The 16,753-nt window shown below is 45.8% G+C and overlaps 1 protein-coding gene across 4 annotated transcripts in view; it reads right to left on the reverse strand.

Annotated features, from left to right (window-relative positions):
• Nucleotides 1-3,227: 3,227 nt before the first annotated feature.
• kiaa0895l overlaps nucleotides 3,228-16,753 on the reverse strand; it is a 192,000-nt gene continuing 178,474 nt past the window's right edge. For all 4 annotated transcript variants that reach the window (XM_072518554.1, XM_072518556.1, XM_072518555.1 and 1 more), the window contains 4 exons: nucleotides 16,216-16,348; nucleotides 15,046-15,351; nucleotides 8,692-8,789; nucleotides 3,228-6,600 (listed from right to left, as the gene is read on the reverse strand). In XM_072518554.1, the coding sequence (XP_072374655.1) occupies nucleotides 6,436-6,600; nucleotides 8,692-8,789; nucleotides 15,046-15,351; nucleotides 16,216-16,348 (702 nt within the window). In that variant the 3' untranslated portion in view covers nucleotides 3,228-6,435. The remainder of the gene's footprint in view (nucleotides 6,601-8,691; nucleotides 8,790-15,045; nucleotides 15,352-16,215; nucleotides 16,349-16,753) is intronic.

Below are 16,753 nucleotides of genomic sequence, written 5' to 3' on the forward strand. Positions count from 1 at the left end.
CTAACACTGTTGCCTTATCCTGTTCCATATCCAGTTTCATGTGTGCTTTCTTCATCGACGGTCTGCTCAGAAGCAAAGGTATCTCACTTGATACAACATCCGTGCTAATGAAATGATTAACTCCGGCAATATTGCAAGGGATCACCACTCTTTTCAGCGACTTCAGAGTATTATCATCCCCAAACCTGAAACTTGTGGAACTTTCAAATTCCTTGATCTTGTTACGATTTTCAGCATTCAAAGAGTCCAGGTAACATTTTAACCAGTCAATTCCACACACAGTAGATGTGCAGCCACTGTCCAATACAGCACAGTTGAAGGATTCTGCAATCAACATCCTCATTACCGGCGTAAAACTGCTTGTCAGTAGGACAATGCCTTCTTTCTGGTCACTAACTTTTTCCTCTTCTGACTCTTCCGTGTCATGTGTCGCTTCAAACACTCTATTATAACGAGTTGGACAGTTGAAAGCATAATGGTATTGAGAGTCACATCGAAAACATCGATTTATCATGCCCCGTGCATTTCTGGGGTTCATCTTCCGATTGTAGGTTCTAACTGGGTTTCTGTCTTCATAATTTCCTTGTCTCGGTCTCCTTCTATAGTCTTGAGCCCTATTCGTAGCCATACAATTTCACCATACTGTTAGTAGTGTATCTTCCACATTCTGCCTTATTGCAGGCTGACCTATTTGGGTCATCAGAGCCATCGGAATCGAATGTTTCCCCAGAAACTTTTGCAAAGCTTTTGTCATCTATTCGAATAAGGTATCCTTATCAGTAAACGGAACCCCTGTCAAAACCAGGAGCCTATGTTGCTCACTCTAGCACAGTCAAGTAATTTAAAGGCCAACACAGACTGTGGAAATTCCAGGTTGTGTTTCTGCAGCCTTTTATATAGTCTGCTAAATTCCATTATATTGTCTTCCATGGAGATATCCTCCATTTTCCGGAACTTATCAAAATCCGACCATGCTTCATACGCACTTAACAAGTCATCTTTCTTATACATTTTATCCATATAATGTAATAAAGTCTCCAGACCTTCTTCTGGGTCTAATTCTTCCAATTCCAGCTCAGAAAGCACTTTGTTTCGGATTGTACTGCTATATGGTAGAGAAAGAGCCAATGCCATACCTTGTTTTCTCTTTCCCAAAGCAGTTACCTTAATCCACATAACTACTGCACTTCTCCATTGGTCGTACGATTCCCTTTCAGAAAATAAAGGAGGATAGTCATATCCAGCTATCTTTATCCTCGGTTCAGCCATATATCCCTTTATTTTTCTTTTCTCACTCACTCCTTGGTTTGATCTGGAAAAGTTGTATCTTTCAACCCTTCACATTTACACAGCAACCATCCTCTGCTACCATTGTTAGACGTTTTAGTTGCAGTGATATGAAGAGACTAAAGTTCTGTTCCTTTTTCACAAAACACACATTTATTTCATTCCAACAGCCGTTGCACAAAACTCTAACTATACATCACCTGACAGAGGGCACCTGAAGCCCCTTTACATATCAGTGTCAATTAATGGATACTTAACATAAATGAGACAACTAATTGCAATGTCTCTTAACCCATTACTTAACAGAGGGTGGACCTGCAGGGACCGAACCTGATGTGGGGGGCACCAATGTTAAAATAAGGGTGCTGATGGAGACCCCCCCCCACCCCCAGGCATCTCCTGAGGCCTGAACCCGGTTTATTTTTGGGCACCCTCCACAGTCCAGAACTCCACCACCCAGTCTGAAAAAATAGGTTTGGCGGGAAACGGCACTGAAGTGGTCAATGACTGGGGCAAAGCAAGCCATCCTTCTGAGCCCTTGCCTGTGCAAGTGTAAAATTGCAGAGAGATTGGGACGGGCAGGAAGGTCATCCAAGAATACGCTCGCCCTCTGCCCGTAAACTCTCTGGCAAGGGAATGTAACATTCTTCCCCTGCACAATTTAGTGCCACTGACTCATGCACACTGGATGCAGCCTGTAGCAAATTCTTTTCAGAGAAAGGAAACCTTTGAAATCCAGGTCCCCGAGATTAATGTTTCTTCTGACTGAGGGATCTAGAACCAGAGGACACAGTCTCAGAATAAGGGGCAGACCAATTAGGACATGAATGTGGAGCAATTTTGTCACTCGGAGGGTGGTGAATCATTGTAATTCACTACCCCAGAGGGCTGTGGAGCTCAGTCATTAGTATGTTCAAGACTGAGATCAATAAGAGTTCTAGATACGGAAAACATCAAGGGATACAGGATAATGCAAGAAAATGGTGTTGAAGTAGAAGTTTAAACATAATCTCATTGAATGGCGAAGCTGGCTCGAAGGGCTGAATGGCCTCTTCCTGCTCCTATTTCTTATGACCCTATGAAAGGGCAGTACACTATTTTACTGTACAATTTCAAACATATAATAATTGTTCTCTTTTTAAATAATAGAAAATTAAATTATGGGCAGAAAATTTGATTATGTGACAAGATCTGCCAGAGGCTTGTGTGAAATTAATTTGTATCCTAATGGGTGCAGATGAAGGCCTGATCGGAATCTTCCACCCACCCTCAATTCTCCGCGAAGCCAGCGAGAAAACACGTTGATGTGAAACACGCTTGGAACGACGTGATGTGCAGATGTCGGGATTCACCTGAACAATGTTTGGGGAAGCCTCCTGAGTTCAGGATGGAGGCCGCTGACAACCCTGGACCCTGGGACACCACAACTGGGTGACAGGAGCATCTGCAGGTGGACCTTCCCGATTTGGTGTTCTTGGAGAGGGGCCCATCATCCAGCTTCGGGATGTTCCTGGAGATTCATCTTCTATCTCAGGAGGTCTATCCTCCAGCCTCAGATTGCTCCCGGAGATACATATTCTTTTTCAGGAGATTCACCTTCTTTGTTCAATAGTGAATCAGTAATGTTGGGTGCCTTTTCAATATGGCACCCGGACACGATGGCAGACTATGGGCCACAGATCTGCCCTGTCAGGCAATATGGCATAAAATACTTGGATGCAAAATTAATGATGTTAGGGCCAGAGAATATGGTGTGTTTTCCCACCGGCCTCTGTGGTGGGAAACACTCCACGTTCCCGCCCCGCCACCGGACTTGGTCCCAGAATGGGAAAATTTCAACCTCTGTTTTTAAGTACAATCAAGATTCACCTTTGTCCTTGGAGCCACACTTGGTATCTTGTTATGATGTCTTATGGCATAAATAAGGGGACATATTGGGCCTCAGTCAATTCAAGTTTATTAAGTACGACACAATACAGAACTCCTAACAGCATCTAAAAAATTTCGCTCTTTTTCATTTGTTTCAACGCTGCACGTAAAGTTGGCATCAAAAATTGGAGGATATTCCTTCACTGTGACATTTATTTTTGCTCTCCACTCTATTCAATACATTCTCCTTATCCAGCTGCGTGGAAATGCCTAATGAAAGGTGTAGGCCAGGTTTTCATCGCCCCTGAATCCAGGCTTATCAACTCTGGTTGGATGTATTGCTAGAGATTTAATCACGTAACCGCCCAACTCCAACTAACAGTCAAACAACTGTTACTTGCCCAAATTTTCCGAAGTTCTGTCACCGAACAGATGAAAACGTTCAAATGAAAATGAAAAGAACGCCACACAATTCTTTTAATGACAGTGATTTTTTTTCTCCCAATGTTGCTTGCCTCAATGTCCTGGAGTTTAAGCTTCGATCCCCGGAGACTGCAGGACCAAACCGGGAGGGTTGGGCACCTGCTGTGACGCCCAGATTTTAAAGGGGTCACCTTACCCTCCCCTCTTTATGAGGTGTCAGAACCAATCGTAGGGCACTGGCATGTTGCCCACCATCCATTTTAAACAGTGGCAGCAATTGGCCGTGCAATTAGACAGAGGCCCTGAATGCATCGACCCCCACACAACCAGCTGACGGTCTCTGGTGAGTGAAGACAGGCTCAGGTCTTGGCCTAGCACTTGACTGTGCAACTTATGATGTGACCCAGTCCCCAAAAGGAACTGGTCACACAGGGATGAGTGTACCCCACCCCCCAAACACCACCACCACACAGGCAAATGCTGTCCCTGGTTTTGAATAGTATGAACCAGGGGGTGTGCATCAAATCCAGGGATCTATACATCCATATCACACCCCGCCTCCAAACCTCTACCACAGTCACATCAGTAAAGAGTGGGGAGATCAGATGGCATCATTACAATGTTTGGTGAGCACCAGTGACTACTGGAGTAACCACCCATCCAGTTCTGGACTCAATATTCTTAAGCCATTCACTCAGAGATGTTTCATTGAAACTGCCCATCAAAAGCCTTAACTTTTAAACAGCCATTTTTATTCCCAGTCACTTCTTCATGTTAAGATATGAAGGCCTTCATTGAAAGGTTCCTGATGATCTTCAGTTCCCTTTCATCAATATTCACCATAGGTCCGATGACTATGATCCTAATATGGCCCTGCCCCAGTTTTGGACTTGCAAATACTCACATTCATGGAATGATATGGCACAGAAAGAGACCATTCATCCCTTCGTGCCTCTTCTGGCACTTGGTAGAGCTCCCCAATATACCTCATTCTCCTCTTTCCCCATAGCACTGCACACATTTTCCCCTTCAAGTATCTATAAAATTAGCATTTGAATGATATGATCAAATCTTTCACTGGGCTGGATTCTCCGGTTCCCCAGCCATGCGTTTCTTGGCGGTGTGCTGTTCACTGGCGGTAGGTTTCTATCTTCCTGCCAATTGGCAGTAGGATTTCCCATTGTAAACACCCCAGGCCACTGCAATTCCCGCCGGTAGGAAAACTGAATTGCAACAACTGGAGAATTCCGGCCACCATTCTTTTTAAGCAGTGAATTCCAGATCACAGCAACTCGGCATCTCCTCTTGCAGCCTCTGGTTAACTAATCATTCTTCTACTGGTAACAGTTTATCATTATTTACTCTATCAAAATGCTTCATGATTTTGAACACCTCTATCAGACCTCCTCGTCACCTCCTTTGTTCTAAGCAGAACTAACCCAGTTTCACCACCTGGCTGAATCCCCTCATTCCTAGTATCATTCTTTCAAATCTCTTCGATGCCCCTTTTAAAGTGTATTATATCCTTCTGAATGTGTGGTGCCCAGATTTGAACATAATACTCCAGCTGAGACATAACCAGTGCTTGTTTTTTAATGTTTCCAATTAAGGGGCAATTTAGCGTGGCCAATCCATCTACCCTGCATAAATTTGGGTTGTGGGGGTGAAACCCACAAAGACACGGGGAGAATGTGCATACTCCACGCAGACAGTGAACTGGGGCCGGGATCGAATCTGTGTCCTCGGCGCCGTGAGGCAGTAGTTTAGCATAACTCCCATGCTTTTGCACTCTATTCCCATGTTTCTTAACAGCTTTCTCAACTTGTCCTGTGATCTTCAAAGATTTGAGTATGCATATTCCCAGGTCTCTGTCCTTTAAAAGTGTACTATTTGATTAATATTGCTCTTTCTTACTGGAATTTATACTTCACCTTTCTTAGTGTTAAACTGCACCTGCCATATAATAATAATCTTACGTTATTCACCAGTCTGTCTCTTACTATTCACCTCATAGTTCGCGATGTTACCTAAGTGACTTCCAGCTTTCTCTGCTTTTATTTTAAAATTTAATTTGATGCTGAAGTGTTTTGAAAACTACAGATGCAGAATGGATTTAAAAACTCAATGGTTCTGGCAGAAGACTGGCTTGTTCTGCAGAGAGGTGGCATGAGCCTTCTGGGTCAAATGGCCTCTTTCCATCGGTAATGACTGTACAAATCGGGGCCCTCACCAGCATCATGTCTCTACTCAGTCCTGTCGCAATCACAGATTTAAAAAAATATATAAATAAATTTAGAGTGTCCAATTATTTTTTTCCAATTAAGGGGCAATTTAGCGTGGCCAATCCACCTAATCTGCACATCTTTGGGTTGTGGGGGTGAAACCCACGCAGACATGGGGAGAATGTGCAAACTCCACACTGACAGTGACCCAGGCAATCACAGATATAATGCACATGGACAACGCCAACAGTAATGTTTATATTTTTTTGTTTCACTCTTCCCGACCCCCTCCCCTCCCTTTGCCAGCAAGAAGTTAAAATATATTTTTTTAAAGCAGCGCCTTTTCAAACAATAAATACAAGTTTAAATAGGAAATGCGTGGCACACAGGACAGAGGTCAGAGAGTGAAGCTGCAGCGCCAGGCTTTAGCTTTCATAGAAACAATTACACAATTTTTCATACAAATGTCCATCGATGCTCAAATGCATCACCAGAAAAATCTAAGGCCACTGTGCCTTTGTGTATATGTGTGTGTGTGTGTGTGCGTGTGTGTACTGCAGCGATGTTGTATGTTTAAAAAAAGCCGTTGAGAAGCTCCCTTCCTCATCCCAGATGCCTGCATTCCTGGCACGATCTACTTGGGAATAAGTCTCAGCAGCTCCTCGTCTGTCAGTCCATTGACTGCAGTGATGTGGTGCAACTGGTCCAGGTAGCGGGACTGATCTCGCAAGAAGTGTGGGATGCGCGTGTTCTGCAGAATGGCAATTTTCTTCAAGTGCTCTACATCTTCGAACGACACCTGGAGCAAGGTGAGGGTGGGGGAGAAATATTATTGAACCACCGGTCAGTTCGACAGATAAAGTAAATAACAAGATCACTGGTATTCATATAGCACACTCATGTAGTAAAATGACCCAAGTACTTCACAGAAGTGTTATCAGGATCAATTTGGCACTAATTCACATGTTGAGAGGAGAGAGGTGGAGAGGTTTAGGACTGTCTATCTCAGCCTCAATTCCATGGATGGAACATCCAAAACACTCTGGTGGTGCAAATTCTAAAGATTCACCACTCTTTCGAGTAAAGAAATGTCTCCTCATCTCAGTCCTAAATGGGTGGACCCTTACCCTGATACTGTGCCCATGTGTTCTGGATTCCCCAGCCAGAAGAAACAACCTCTCGGTGTCTACCCTGTTGAGTCTCTTCAGAATTCTTGTATGTTTGATGAGGTTGCCTCTCATTCTTCTAAACCCTGGAGAGCATAGGCCCAATTTATTCAGACTTTCATCTCAGATACCAATCTGGTGAACAAGCACATTTCCACCTCCAAGCAAGAAGATCTATCCTTCGATATGGAAACCAAAATTGTGTGCTGTATTCCAGGTGTGATCTCATTAAAACCCTATACTTGTACGCCAATCACCTCGCTATAAAGGTCAACATGCTATCTGCTTTCCTAATTTCTTGTACCTGCATTCTCACTTCTTGTGTTCATTGTACAAGTACACCAAACTCTCTCTGAACATTAACATTCACAAGTTTCACGTATTTAAAAAAATATTCTGCTTTTCTATTCTTATGGCCGAACTGTAAAGCCTCATACTTTCACAATATGCTCTATCGGCCACCTGGTTGTACATTAAACCTGACTACATCTCTTTTCAGCCTCTTTGTGTCCTCCTCACAGCTTACATTCTCACCTAGTTACCAATCGGACACGAGTTTCTCGTGTCTCCCATTCATCTCGGTGAGTTTTAACAGTTGCCAGAGGTAAAACCCAGGGTCTCAATACGACAAGGTTGAAAATAAGTAAATCAATGTGAAAATAAATAGAGCTCAAGGTGGAAACAACCCCTAATTTAGTACCAATTTGCAATCACTCATCTAGGAAGATCACAGGACATATATTCAAAGCAATAGATAATATCACACAAATATAGGAGGTCCCGAGGTAGGTATACCTCTACAAAGGTACATCATCTGCCCGTGTGGAGTTTGCACATTCTCCCCGTGTCTGCGTGGGTTTCACCACACAACCCAAAGATGTGCAAGAAGGTGGATTGTCCACACTAAATTGCCCCTTAACTGGAAAAAAAATGATTTGGGTACTCTAAATTTATTTAAAAAAACAAATGTGACTATCAGGAAAGTAGAGGGTGAACTGCATGGACCATGGCCTTTTCTCATGCCCGTTTACATAGAAATAACTTGAGTGGCAAATGGGACTGTGAGTTGAAGTGAGAAAACTTGGGTTTAATTTACCCACTGCGCTCCATGTCCTGATGTGAACTCTAAAGTGCAATGCAGACCAGGCATCCTGGGAAGGAAGAAGGTAATGTCAAATGGAGGAGAGATTCTCAAAGAAGGGGCTGGTTTAGCACAGGGCTAAATAGCTGGCTTTTAAAGTAGACCAAGGCAGGCCAGAAGCATGGTTCAATTCCCGTACCAGCCTCCCCGAACAGGCACCGGAATGTGGCGACTAGGGGCTTTTCACAGTAACTTCATTTAAAGCCTATTTGTGACAATAAGCGATTTTCATTTCATTTCATTCAGTCAAGTGCCTCAATGCCAGCCAAAAAAATCAACAGAGTGGTTTTCAAATAGACCTTTTCGTAAATTTGGTAAATGGGCTGCAGCATTTGGTGAAGAGAACGGGGTGTGTCCATGCACACCACACATTGGAGGGTCAATTAATCTAGAAAGGTATTGGCCTAATAAATTACGGTGCATTTTATAAAGCCAGACTCTGGTGCTGCCACCACCAGTTGTGTTCCCGTCACAATCCCGTCACGCAACCCCAACCCCAGCCACCCAGAACCATTTGGGTTATCATGCTGAGAAGTTCCTTCTTCAGCAGCCAAACACATCCAACCAGGTTAGATGCGCTTACCTTTCCCAGTGATGCCAGCATCTTGAAGTCAATGCTCTTCCTGTATCGAAGCAGCAGCAACACACCGTCCAAATACACCTGGTCCTTACTAAAACAGCCTGTAAAGGAACAGGAGAGAGTGAGGCACTGCCCAGAGGACATGATAAATGGCAATCCGTGACCCTCAACATCACATTAAAGAATTATTGACTCCCCTTTCAATGAAGGACGACTTGGGGAGATGGCAGGATCAGTTAGCATTGATTAATTCAAATAACAGTGAAATAGATTTATTTAACAAAATAACATCTTGCGATACAGCATTTGAGTAATTTGACACATGCCAAGTGAGTGTAGCAATGCTTGAGAAAAAAAGGTGACTTTGGACCAAAGCTCTCCATCAGAGGGCTTTTTCCCTTCTCATGTCTGGGTCTATTGTCATACCTGGAGATTAGTGGCTATGATTAGTCAATAAATTCATTATCATTGTATCATGAGACAATCAGGATAATAGACGGCAAATTAGATTTGCTGTGGACTTCTAACTGTCTCATAATTGCTATGTTTCTAATTTCAATTAAAATCCTGCACTATAGCCTCTTCCCACTAATCAATTGCCCACAGTTGCTGCATAACCTGCAATGAGACTGTCACACTTATAGTACCAGTCTGTAGATTTCATGAATCTGAAATTAAACTTTAAAAAAAAACAATTTAGAGTATCCAATTCATTTTTTCCAATTAAGGGGCAATTTAGCATGGCCAATCCACCTAGCCTGTACATCTTTGGGTTGTGGGGGCGAAACCCAAGCAAACTCGGGGAGAATGTGCAAACTCCACACGGACAGTGACCCAGAGCCGGGATCAAACCTGGGACCACGGCGCCGTGAGGCAGCAGGGCTAACCCACTGCACCACAGTGCTGCCCTCTCAAATTAAACTCTTGACGTGATTGACCACACAATTCTCCTCAAACTGCTAGTCCAGCAAGGTGGAACTGCACTCACCTGGTTCCATTCTTATCTATTGTAATCAGGGAATCACCTGCAATTGATAAGTTTCCTGCTCATGCACCGTTATCTCTAGTTCGCCCATGGATCTATCCTGACCCATCTCCAATTCTTATCTACATGCGAGGCAACATCATCTAAAAACCGAGGGTCAGTTTTCACACATATACTAATGACACCCAGCTCTATCCCACTGTCCCTAAATTGTCAATTGTCAAAATTATCTGGCATTCAGTACTGGGTGAGCAGAAATTTCCAACTAAATATTGGGAAGACCAAAGCCAGTGAGTGGGATTTGTTGGCCCTTCCCACTAGCGAGCTTCCCAGCAACAGGAAGGACGAGCCACCCAAAATGCTGCCAACATCGGCATGACCGGAAGATCCCGCCAGCGGCCAATGGCCAGCCGCTTCTGCTGTCGGAAAACACGCCGAGGTGAGGGAAGGGGCCAGAAATTACCATCCAGTGTCTTTGGTCACTGCACAACTCTGCTCCATAGCCACCAACTCCACCACTCTCCCTCTCAGGTTTGCCTGCGATTTTTCAGGGGGTGGGAGGCTTTTCCTATCATGTGCTCCGGGACTTAGCATTGGGCCGGGAGGATGGCCATTGGAAGCCACCAAACTGTCATAACTTCCAATGCCCCTGTAACTCCTCCCAAACCCCCACACTGCGATCTCTATCCTACCATCACACCTTCAGCCAAGGCCCATGATGATCCTGGGCCTTGGGCAGCTGCATTGCCCCAATAGCCACTGCTGGTTCTGGGCCAAGAGGAGCCAGCTACAGATGGGCTGGCAGCTCTCAGCTGGAGAGACTTCTGCCACTCGAGACCTCAACTTGGGGGCCACTTAAGTGCCTGAAAGGCACTTGATTCTGTTGGGCTTCCTCCACTAACCAATAGGGGTACCCCGCCAGTTTACCAACCGCTGCTCAAGAGCACTGTCGGTCTGACAGAATCTCTGCCATGCACCACTGAGTCATACTGTTCAGAGAGGTCCCTGAGAGTAAATCATGGTCTGTGTTTAGGTACATATCCTCAACTAGCAATATCTCACTCATCTGAGGGAGTAGCAGAGGCATTTTCCAGAGTATTGTTCTCCTATTAACTCTGGGATTTTTCTCTTTTTTCTTTGTTTGGCTGCGGGTGGGGAGACTCGGGGGCAGGGCGGAACTAAATGTTTAGTCATGGTGCCCTGACCATTGTCGTGTGGGACAGGCTCAAAGGACATAGAAACTAGGAGCAGTAGTAGGCCATTCAGCCCATCAAGCCCACTCCACCATTCAAAGTGACCCTGGGCTGATCCTCTATCTCAACACCAGACCCCCGCTCCCTTCCCACACCCCTTAACCTCTTTAGTATCTAGAAATCTATCTATTTCTTTCTCAAATATATTCAGAGGCTTGGTCCCCAATGGTCCAGATATTTCCCTGCCCATCCATTTTGTACAGTCGCACACGCCATTCACAGAATCACAGAGTTTTAACACAATAAGTAGCCATTTGACCCATTGTATCAGCCTCAGGGGTTCGAGAATGGGAGAAAGGATAGAACAATGAAGTAAGGTCACAACAGAACTGCTCATAATTCAGCAGCTATTTAAATTTGCTTCTAGCCCAGACTTAAAATACCTTAGTACAATTAACAGCCAAAATGGAGGGGGAGGCTGAAAGAATGATCATTGTCTTTAAGATGATATTGAATTAAGTGAGAGAAAATATGAAGTAGAGTGATTTCCAAGAGTTCCAAAGGGCTGGAGTAAGGCTGAAAAAGATCAGCCATTGCTGAAGAAGCACATTGTTCCCCAGAATAGGAGCCATGGGTCAATTGCAGGATTACACTCAAACAGGGACAAGATCGAGGATTGTCAATCAATCCTCTGGAGCTTCAGGAACCACCATAGCTAGATATGGTGATGTGGAGCAGGAATAGGTGCGGATAGTAGGGATTTAGAATGTTTGTGAAAAGAAGGAGGAGAGGCTAGCATGAAGCATATGTAGAAATCAAACCTCGATTTGACGAGGAAATGGATTTGAGAGTTGAAAAAACATGCAATATCTCCAAAGTGATGGAATATCAGATTTACTAATTGGTTCCTAGGTAAAATATAACAGTCAGATCAGGATCAAACCACATCTTGCGAGGTTAGGACATTCCGAACCAGAAAAGCTTTCAAGTTAATTTGGGCCTCAACAATTTTTTTAAAACCAATGAAATGGATTCACAACAGCATTTGGGTCAATGATGGGGGCAAAGCAGCAGTAGAATGGGATGTTATTAATTTGCATGTAAAAGACAAGTAAACATTGGGCAGGATTTCTGGCTGTTCACACGGGCGGGATCACCCTGTTCCGCCGATGCCGGCCCCCCGCTGTGGGTTCCCCAGCAGAGGAGGGTGCAAAGAATGGGAAGCCTCATTGACAGCGCCGGGAGTGGAAGATCAAGCCGCTGGGCAATGGCGAGCCTCCTCTGCCCCTGCAATATATGCGGCTGGGGGAGGGGCATTACACACACCACACACAGAGAACAATCGCCATGGCTACACAGAAGTGTTAGGGAATGCTCTTCTGAGGTTGAAACAGAGATACAATCCTTCACATTGCAATTGGTTCTGCTACACCTGATCTGGGCATGTCCAAAAGAGGAAAATACTCATCAGTGATAACCTCCTAATCTCCCTTTGCATTGAAGGCAAACGTTCTTTAACTGTTTTTTTCAATATTCATTCATGGGTTGTGGGCATCACTTATTACCCATCCCTCTTTTTTTTAACATTTAGAGTACCCAGTTCATTTTTTCCAATTAAGGGGCAATTTAGCGTGGCCAATCCACCTAGCCTGCACATCTTTGGATTGTGGGGGCGAAACCCACGCAAACACGGGGAGAATGTGCAAACTCCACACGGACAGTGACCCAGAGCCGGGATCGAACCTGGGACCTCGGCGCTGTGAGGCTGCAGGGCTAACCCACTGCGCCATCGTGCTGCCCCTTTATTACCCATCCCTAATTGATTTTGACAAGTGGTGATGAGCCACATCCTTGACAACTGAGTGATTTACATTGAACATACAGTGCAGGAGGCCATTCGGCCCATCGAGTCTGCACCAACCCACTTAAGCCCTCACTTCCACCCTATCCCCCTAACCCAATAACCCTCCTAACCTTTTTGGACACTAAGGGCAATTTAGCATAGCCAATCCACCTAACCTGCACGTCTTTTGACTGTGGGAGGAAACCGGAGCACCCGGAGGAAACTCACGCAGACACGGGGAGAACATGCAGACTCCGCACAGACACTGACCCAGCGGGGAATCGAACCTGGGACCCTTTCGCTGTGAAGCTACAGTGCTAAACACTATGCTACCGTGCTACCGAAAGTTGCTAGACCATTGTAGTAGGAAGTTAAAAGTCAACAACATTGCTGTAGATCGGGGGTCACATATAGGTCAGACTGGGTAAGGATCCCTAATCATATGTTTTTTTTACAACAATAGTTGCGTGGTCACCATTACTGATACCAGTTTTTAAATCCAGATTTATTTCCTTAACCGGAATTAAATGCCCCAGCTGTCCAGGTGGAATTTGAACTCATGGCCGGGATTCTCCGACCCTGCGCGTGAATCCCGCCCCGCCGCCCCGACTGTGGCTTCTCTATTCTCCGCGCCGTTTTTCAGGTGCCGGCGGGGGCCGTTGACAGTGGCCCCACCGGCGGCAATTCTCCAGGTACGATGGGCCGAGTGGCCGACAAGTTTTGCCCAGTCCCACCGGCGTGAATTACTCACCTCACACATGGCGGGACCTGGCAGGTAAGTGTGCGGGGGTCGTCCTGGGGTGGGCAGGGGGGGATCCGACCCCGGGAGGGGCCCCCGCGGTGGCCTGGCCCGCGATCAGGGCCTACCGATCTGCGGGCGGGCTGGTTCCGTGGGGGCTTTCTTTCCTCCGCGCTGTGCCCCTGTAGGGCTCCGCCATATTGCCTGGGGGCTGGTGCGGAGAAGGGAACCCCTGCGCATGCGCAGAAATACGCCGGCCATTCTGCGCATGCGTGGATATACACCGGCCGTTCCGCGCATGCGCGAACCTGCGCCGGCTGGAGCATTAGCTATGAGGAGAGGTTGAATAAACTTGGTTTGTGCATTAGCTATGAGGAAAGGTTGAATAAACTCGGTTTGTTCTCATTCGAACGACGGAGGTTAAGGGACGACCTGATAGAGGTCGACAAAATTATGAGGGGCATAGACAGGGTGGATAGTCAGAGGCTTTTTCCCAGGGTAGAGGGGTCAATTACTTGGGGGCATAGGTTTAAGGTGCGAGGGGCAAGGTTTAGAGGAGATGTACGAGCAAGTCTTTTACACTGAGGGTAGTGGGTGCCTGGAACTCGCTGCCAGAGGAGGTGGTGGAAGCAGGGACGATAGTGACATTTAAGAGGCATCGTGACAAATACATGAATAGGATGGGAATAGAGGGATACGGACCCCGGAAATGGAGAAGATTTTAGTTTCGACGGGCAGCATGGTCAGCACAGGCTTGGAGGGCCGTAGGGCCTGTTCCTGTGCTGTACATTTCTTTGTTCTTTGAACCACTCCGGCGTCTACCCAGCCCCCGAGAAAGTGGAGAATTCCTCACTTTTGGGGGCCGTTGACGCCGGATTGGTTGGCGCTGGTTTTCACGCCCCATTATTGGAGAATCCTGCCCCATATCTCTGGATCAATAGTTCTCGATAACCCGGGAGTTACTATTGATCAGATCTGGACTTGCCGTTGTGGCTACCAGAGAAGGTCAAAGGCTAGGAATTATGTGGCGAGTAACTCACCTCCTGGCCCCACAGATCAGGGGTGTAATGGAATACTTTCCACTTGCCTGGATGAGTACAGCTCCAACAACACTCAAGAAGCTCAACACCATTTGGGACAAAGCAGCCCACTTGATTGGTACCCCTTCCACAAAGATTCAAACCCTCCCCCACCAATGAATAGTGGCAGCAGTGTGTATCACCTACAAGATGCACTGAAGGAACTCATCAAGGTTCCTTACGCAGCACCTTCCAAACCCATGACCACGACCACCTAGAAGGACAAGGACAGCAGTTACCTGGGAACACCACCAACTGGAGGTTCCCGTCCAAGTCACTCACCACCCTGACTTGGAAATATATCGCCGTTCCTTCACTGTCGCTGGGTCAAAATCTGAGAATAGCCTCCCTAGCAACACATCAGGGGCTGCAGCTGTTCAAGAAGGCAGCTCCACACCACCTTCTGAATATGAATGAATAAAGAAAAATACACTGGATTATTAGCCCAGTAACAATATAACCACTATGTTACCACTCCTGTTCCAACTTAAAAGAATCTAGTTGTAAATACATGTGACCTGGCTGAGAAGTGTCTGCTTGGCCTCTCTTGGCTCTCACGCAATACTCCCATCGAGTGTTTGGGTCCTCGACAAACTTGGCGATATCTTCAAAGAGCTGGCAGAAGGGCATCCGACTGGCCTGGAAGACGGTGTAGTAGAGCAGGGCTGCCCGCCACAGGAAAGGATACTTGCGGTACAGAACACTGTTAAGGCTGGCGAGGCCTTCCTCGGTCGGGTTGGCTGGCTTCAGACCGTACAGCTTCCTGCCCGCTGCGCTGTGCCAGGGCTGATGGCTGTTGTTGACGCCTCGAATGTAGTGCGTTCCTGATAGTAAACATTTTTTTTTAATGCAAGGAGAAAATAAAGTTTCACCACATCAGAGAGAGAGAGCTTCCTCATGAGGATCATTCCCAAGAACAAAATGTCAGTGAAGAGCAGCAGAGCTTTACAGATACCACGGTGCCATGAACTGTTCAGTGCATCCATCTCATCACGGGTAAGAACAAAGAAGGGGCCTTGGGATCAAGGGAAATCAAAGGAAAGGGACACATCCCAGACCACCATAAAGTGACAGGAGAGAAAGCACAATGGTTTACAAAATGATGATATGTTTTGGCACAATTTACATTCTGTTGCTTGAAATAAAGAAAGGTTTGTTCAACACTTTGTCACGAGGACAAGATGTACTGAACACAATCTCTCTTGTGACTTGCAGAGTGATCGGGTGGAAAAGTAGTGGCTGACTTTGTAAACTACTGTAAATTTTGACACTGGCCAGTAAAGAAATGCTTTATCGGAAGGCTCAGTACACTGGCATTAGAACAGGAACCAAACATCAGGAAGAGGCTAGGTTTGAGACTCGAACTGTGCTGCATTGAGCATGGACAGGAGGAAGCCACGGTATTTGGCTTGGATGCCTTTGGACTGTGGCAAAAAAAATGGTCTAAACCAAGGCTGTTTGGCCAGTTCCAGTGACTCCATCACTGGTGCCTGTGTAGATGCACAACATGGGCCAGTTGGGTTCAACTGTAATAATACTCCTGGTGGAATAGAAGCTGATTGTCCATGTTCACACGTGGAGCTTTGGGCATAATAATAAAGGCTGGACGGTGACCATGGGGAAGGGGGAAAAGGTAATAAAACACAAAATTATCTATTGATCCTACCTGATTTATTTGTAAAACTGACCTATCTCATGGCGTAACATTCCCTCCAGCCAGTACTGGCGAGCCCCCGCCAGATTAATGGTCAGGGTGGGTCGACAGTTCTCCACCATCATCACCGCTTGAGACAACAGGTCTTCACTGAGCCGCACCACCACCTGCAGAGAGAGATAGACAGCCCTGGTGAGCCAGGCATGTCATAGTGTGGGGCACATTGGGAAATGATCAATAAGATTAATAAGCCTATATGGCCTTACTGGCTGATTTTAGCTGTGCCTGCCTGTCTTCACACCACATCCCTCAACCTCTCCTCTCTCCAAAAAGGAGATACCTCGCTGATTCTTAAACCTCCTTATACCATCTGCTTTAGTAAAAGAAAGACTTGCATATCCGTAGCGTCTTTAGTGCTTTACAGCCATGGAAATACTCCTGGAGTGTCAACACCATCCTAAGATTAGAAAAAGAGAAGCCATTTTGCATACGAGTTATCACAAGCAGCAATGAACAGATAATCTGCTCTAGGAAGCGATTAACAACTGTGGGAATGTGTACTTTTTTAGCAC

The sequence above is a fragment of the Scyliorhinus torazame genome, chromosome 10 (assembly GCF_047496885.1).
Source record: "Scyliorhinus torazame isolate Kashiwa2021f chromosome 10, sScyTor2.1, whole genome shotgun sequence".
Lineage (NCBI taxonomy): Eukaryota > Metazoa > Chordata > Chondrichthyes > Carcharhiniformes > Scyliorhinidae > Scyliorhinus > Scyliorhinus torazame.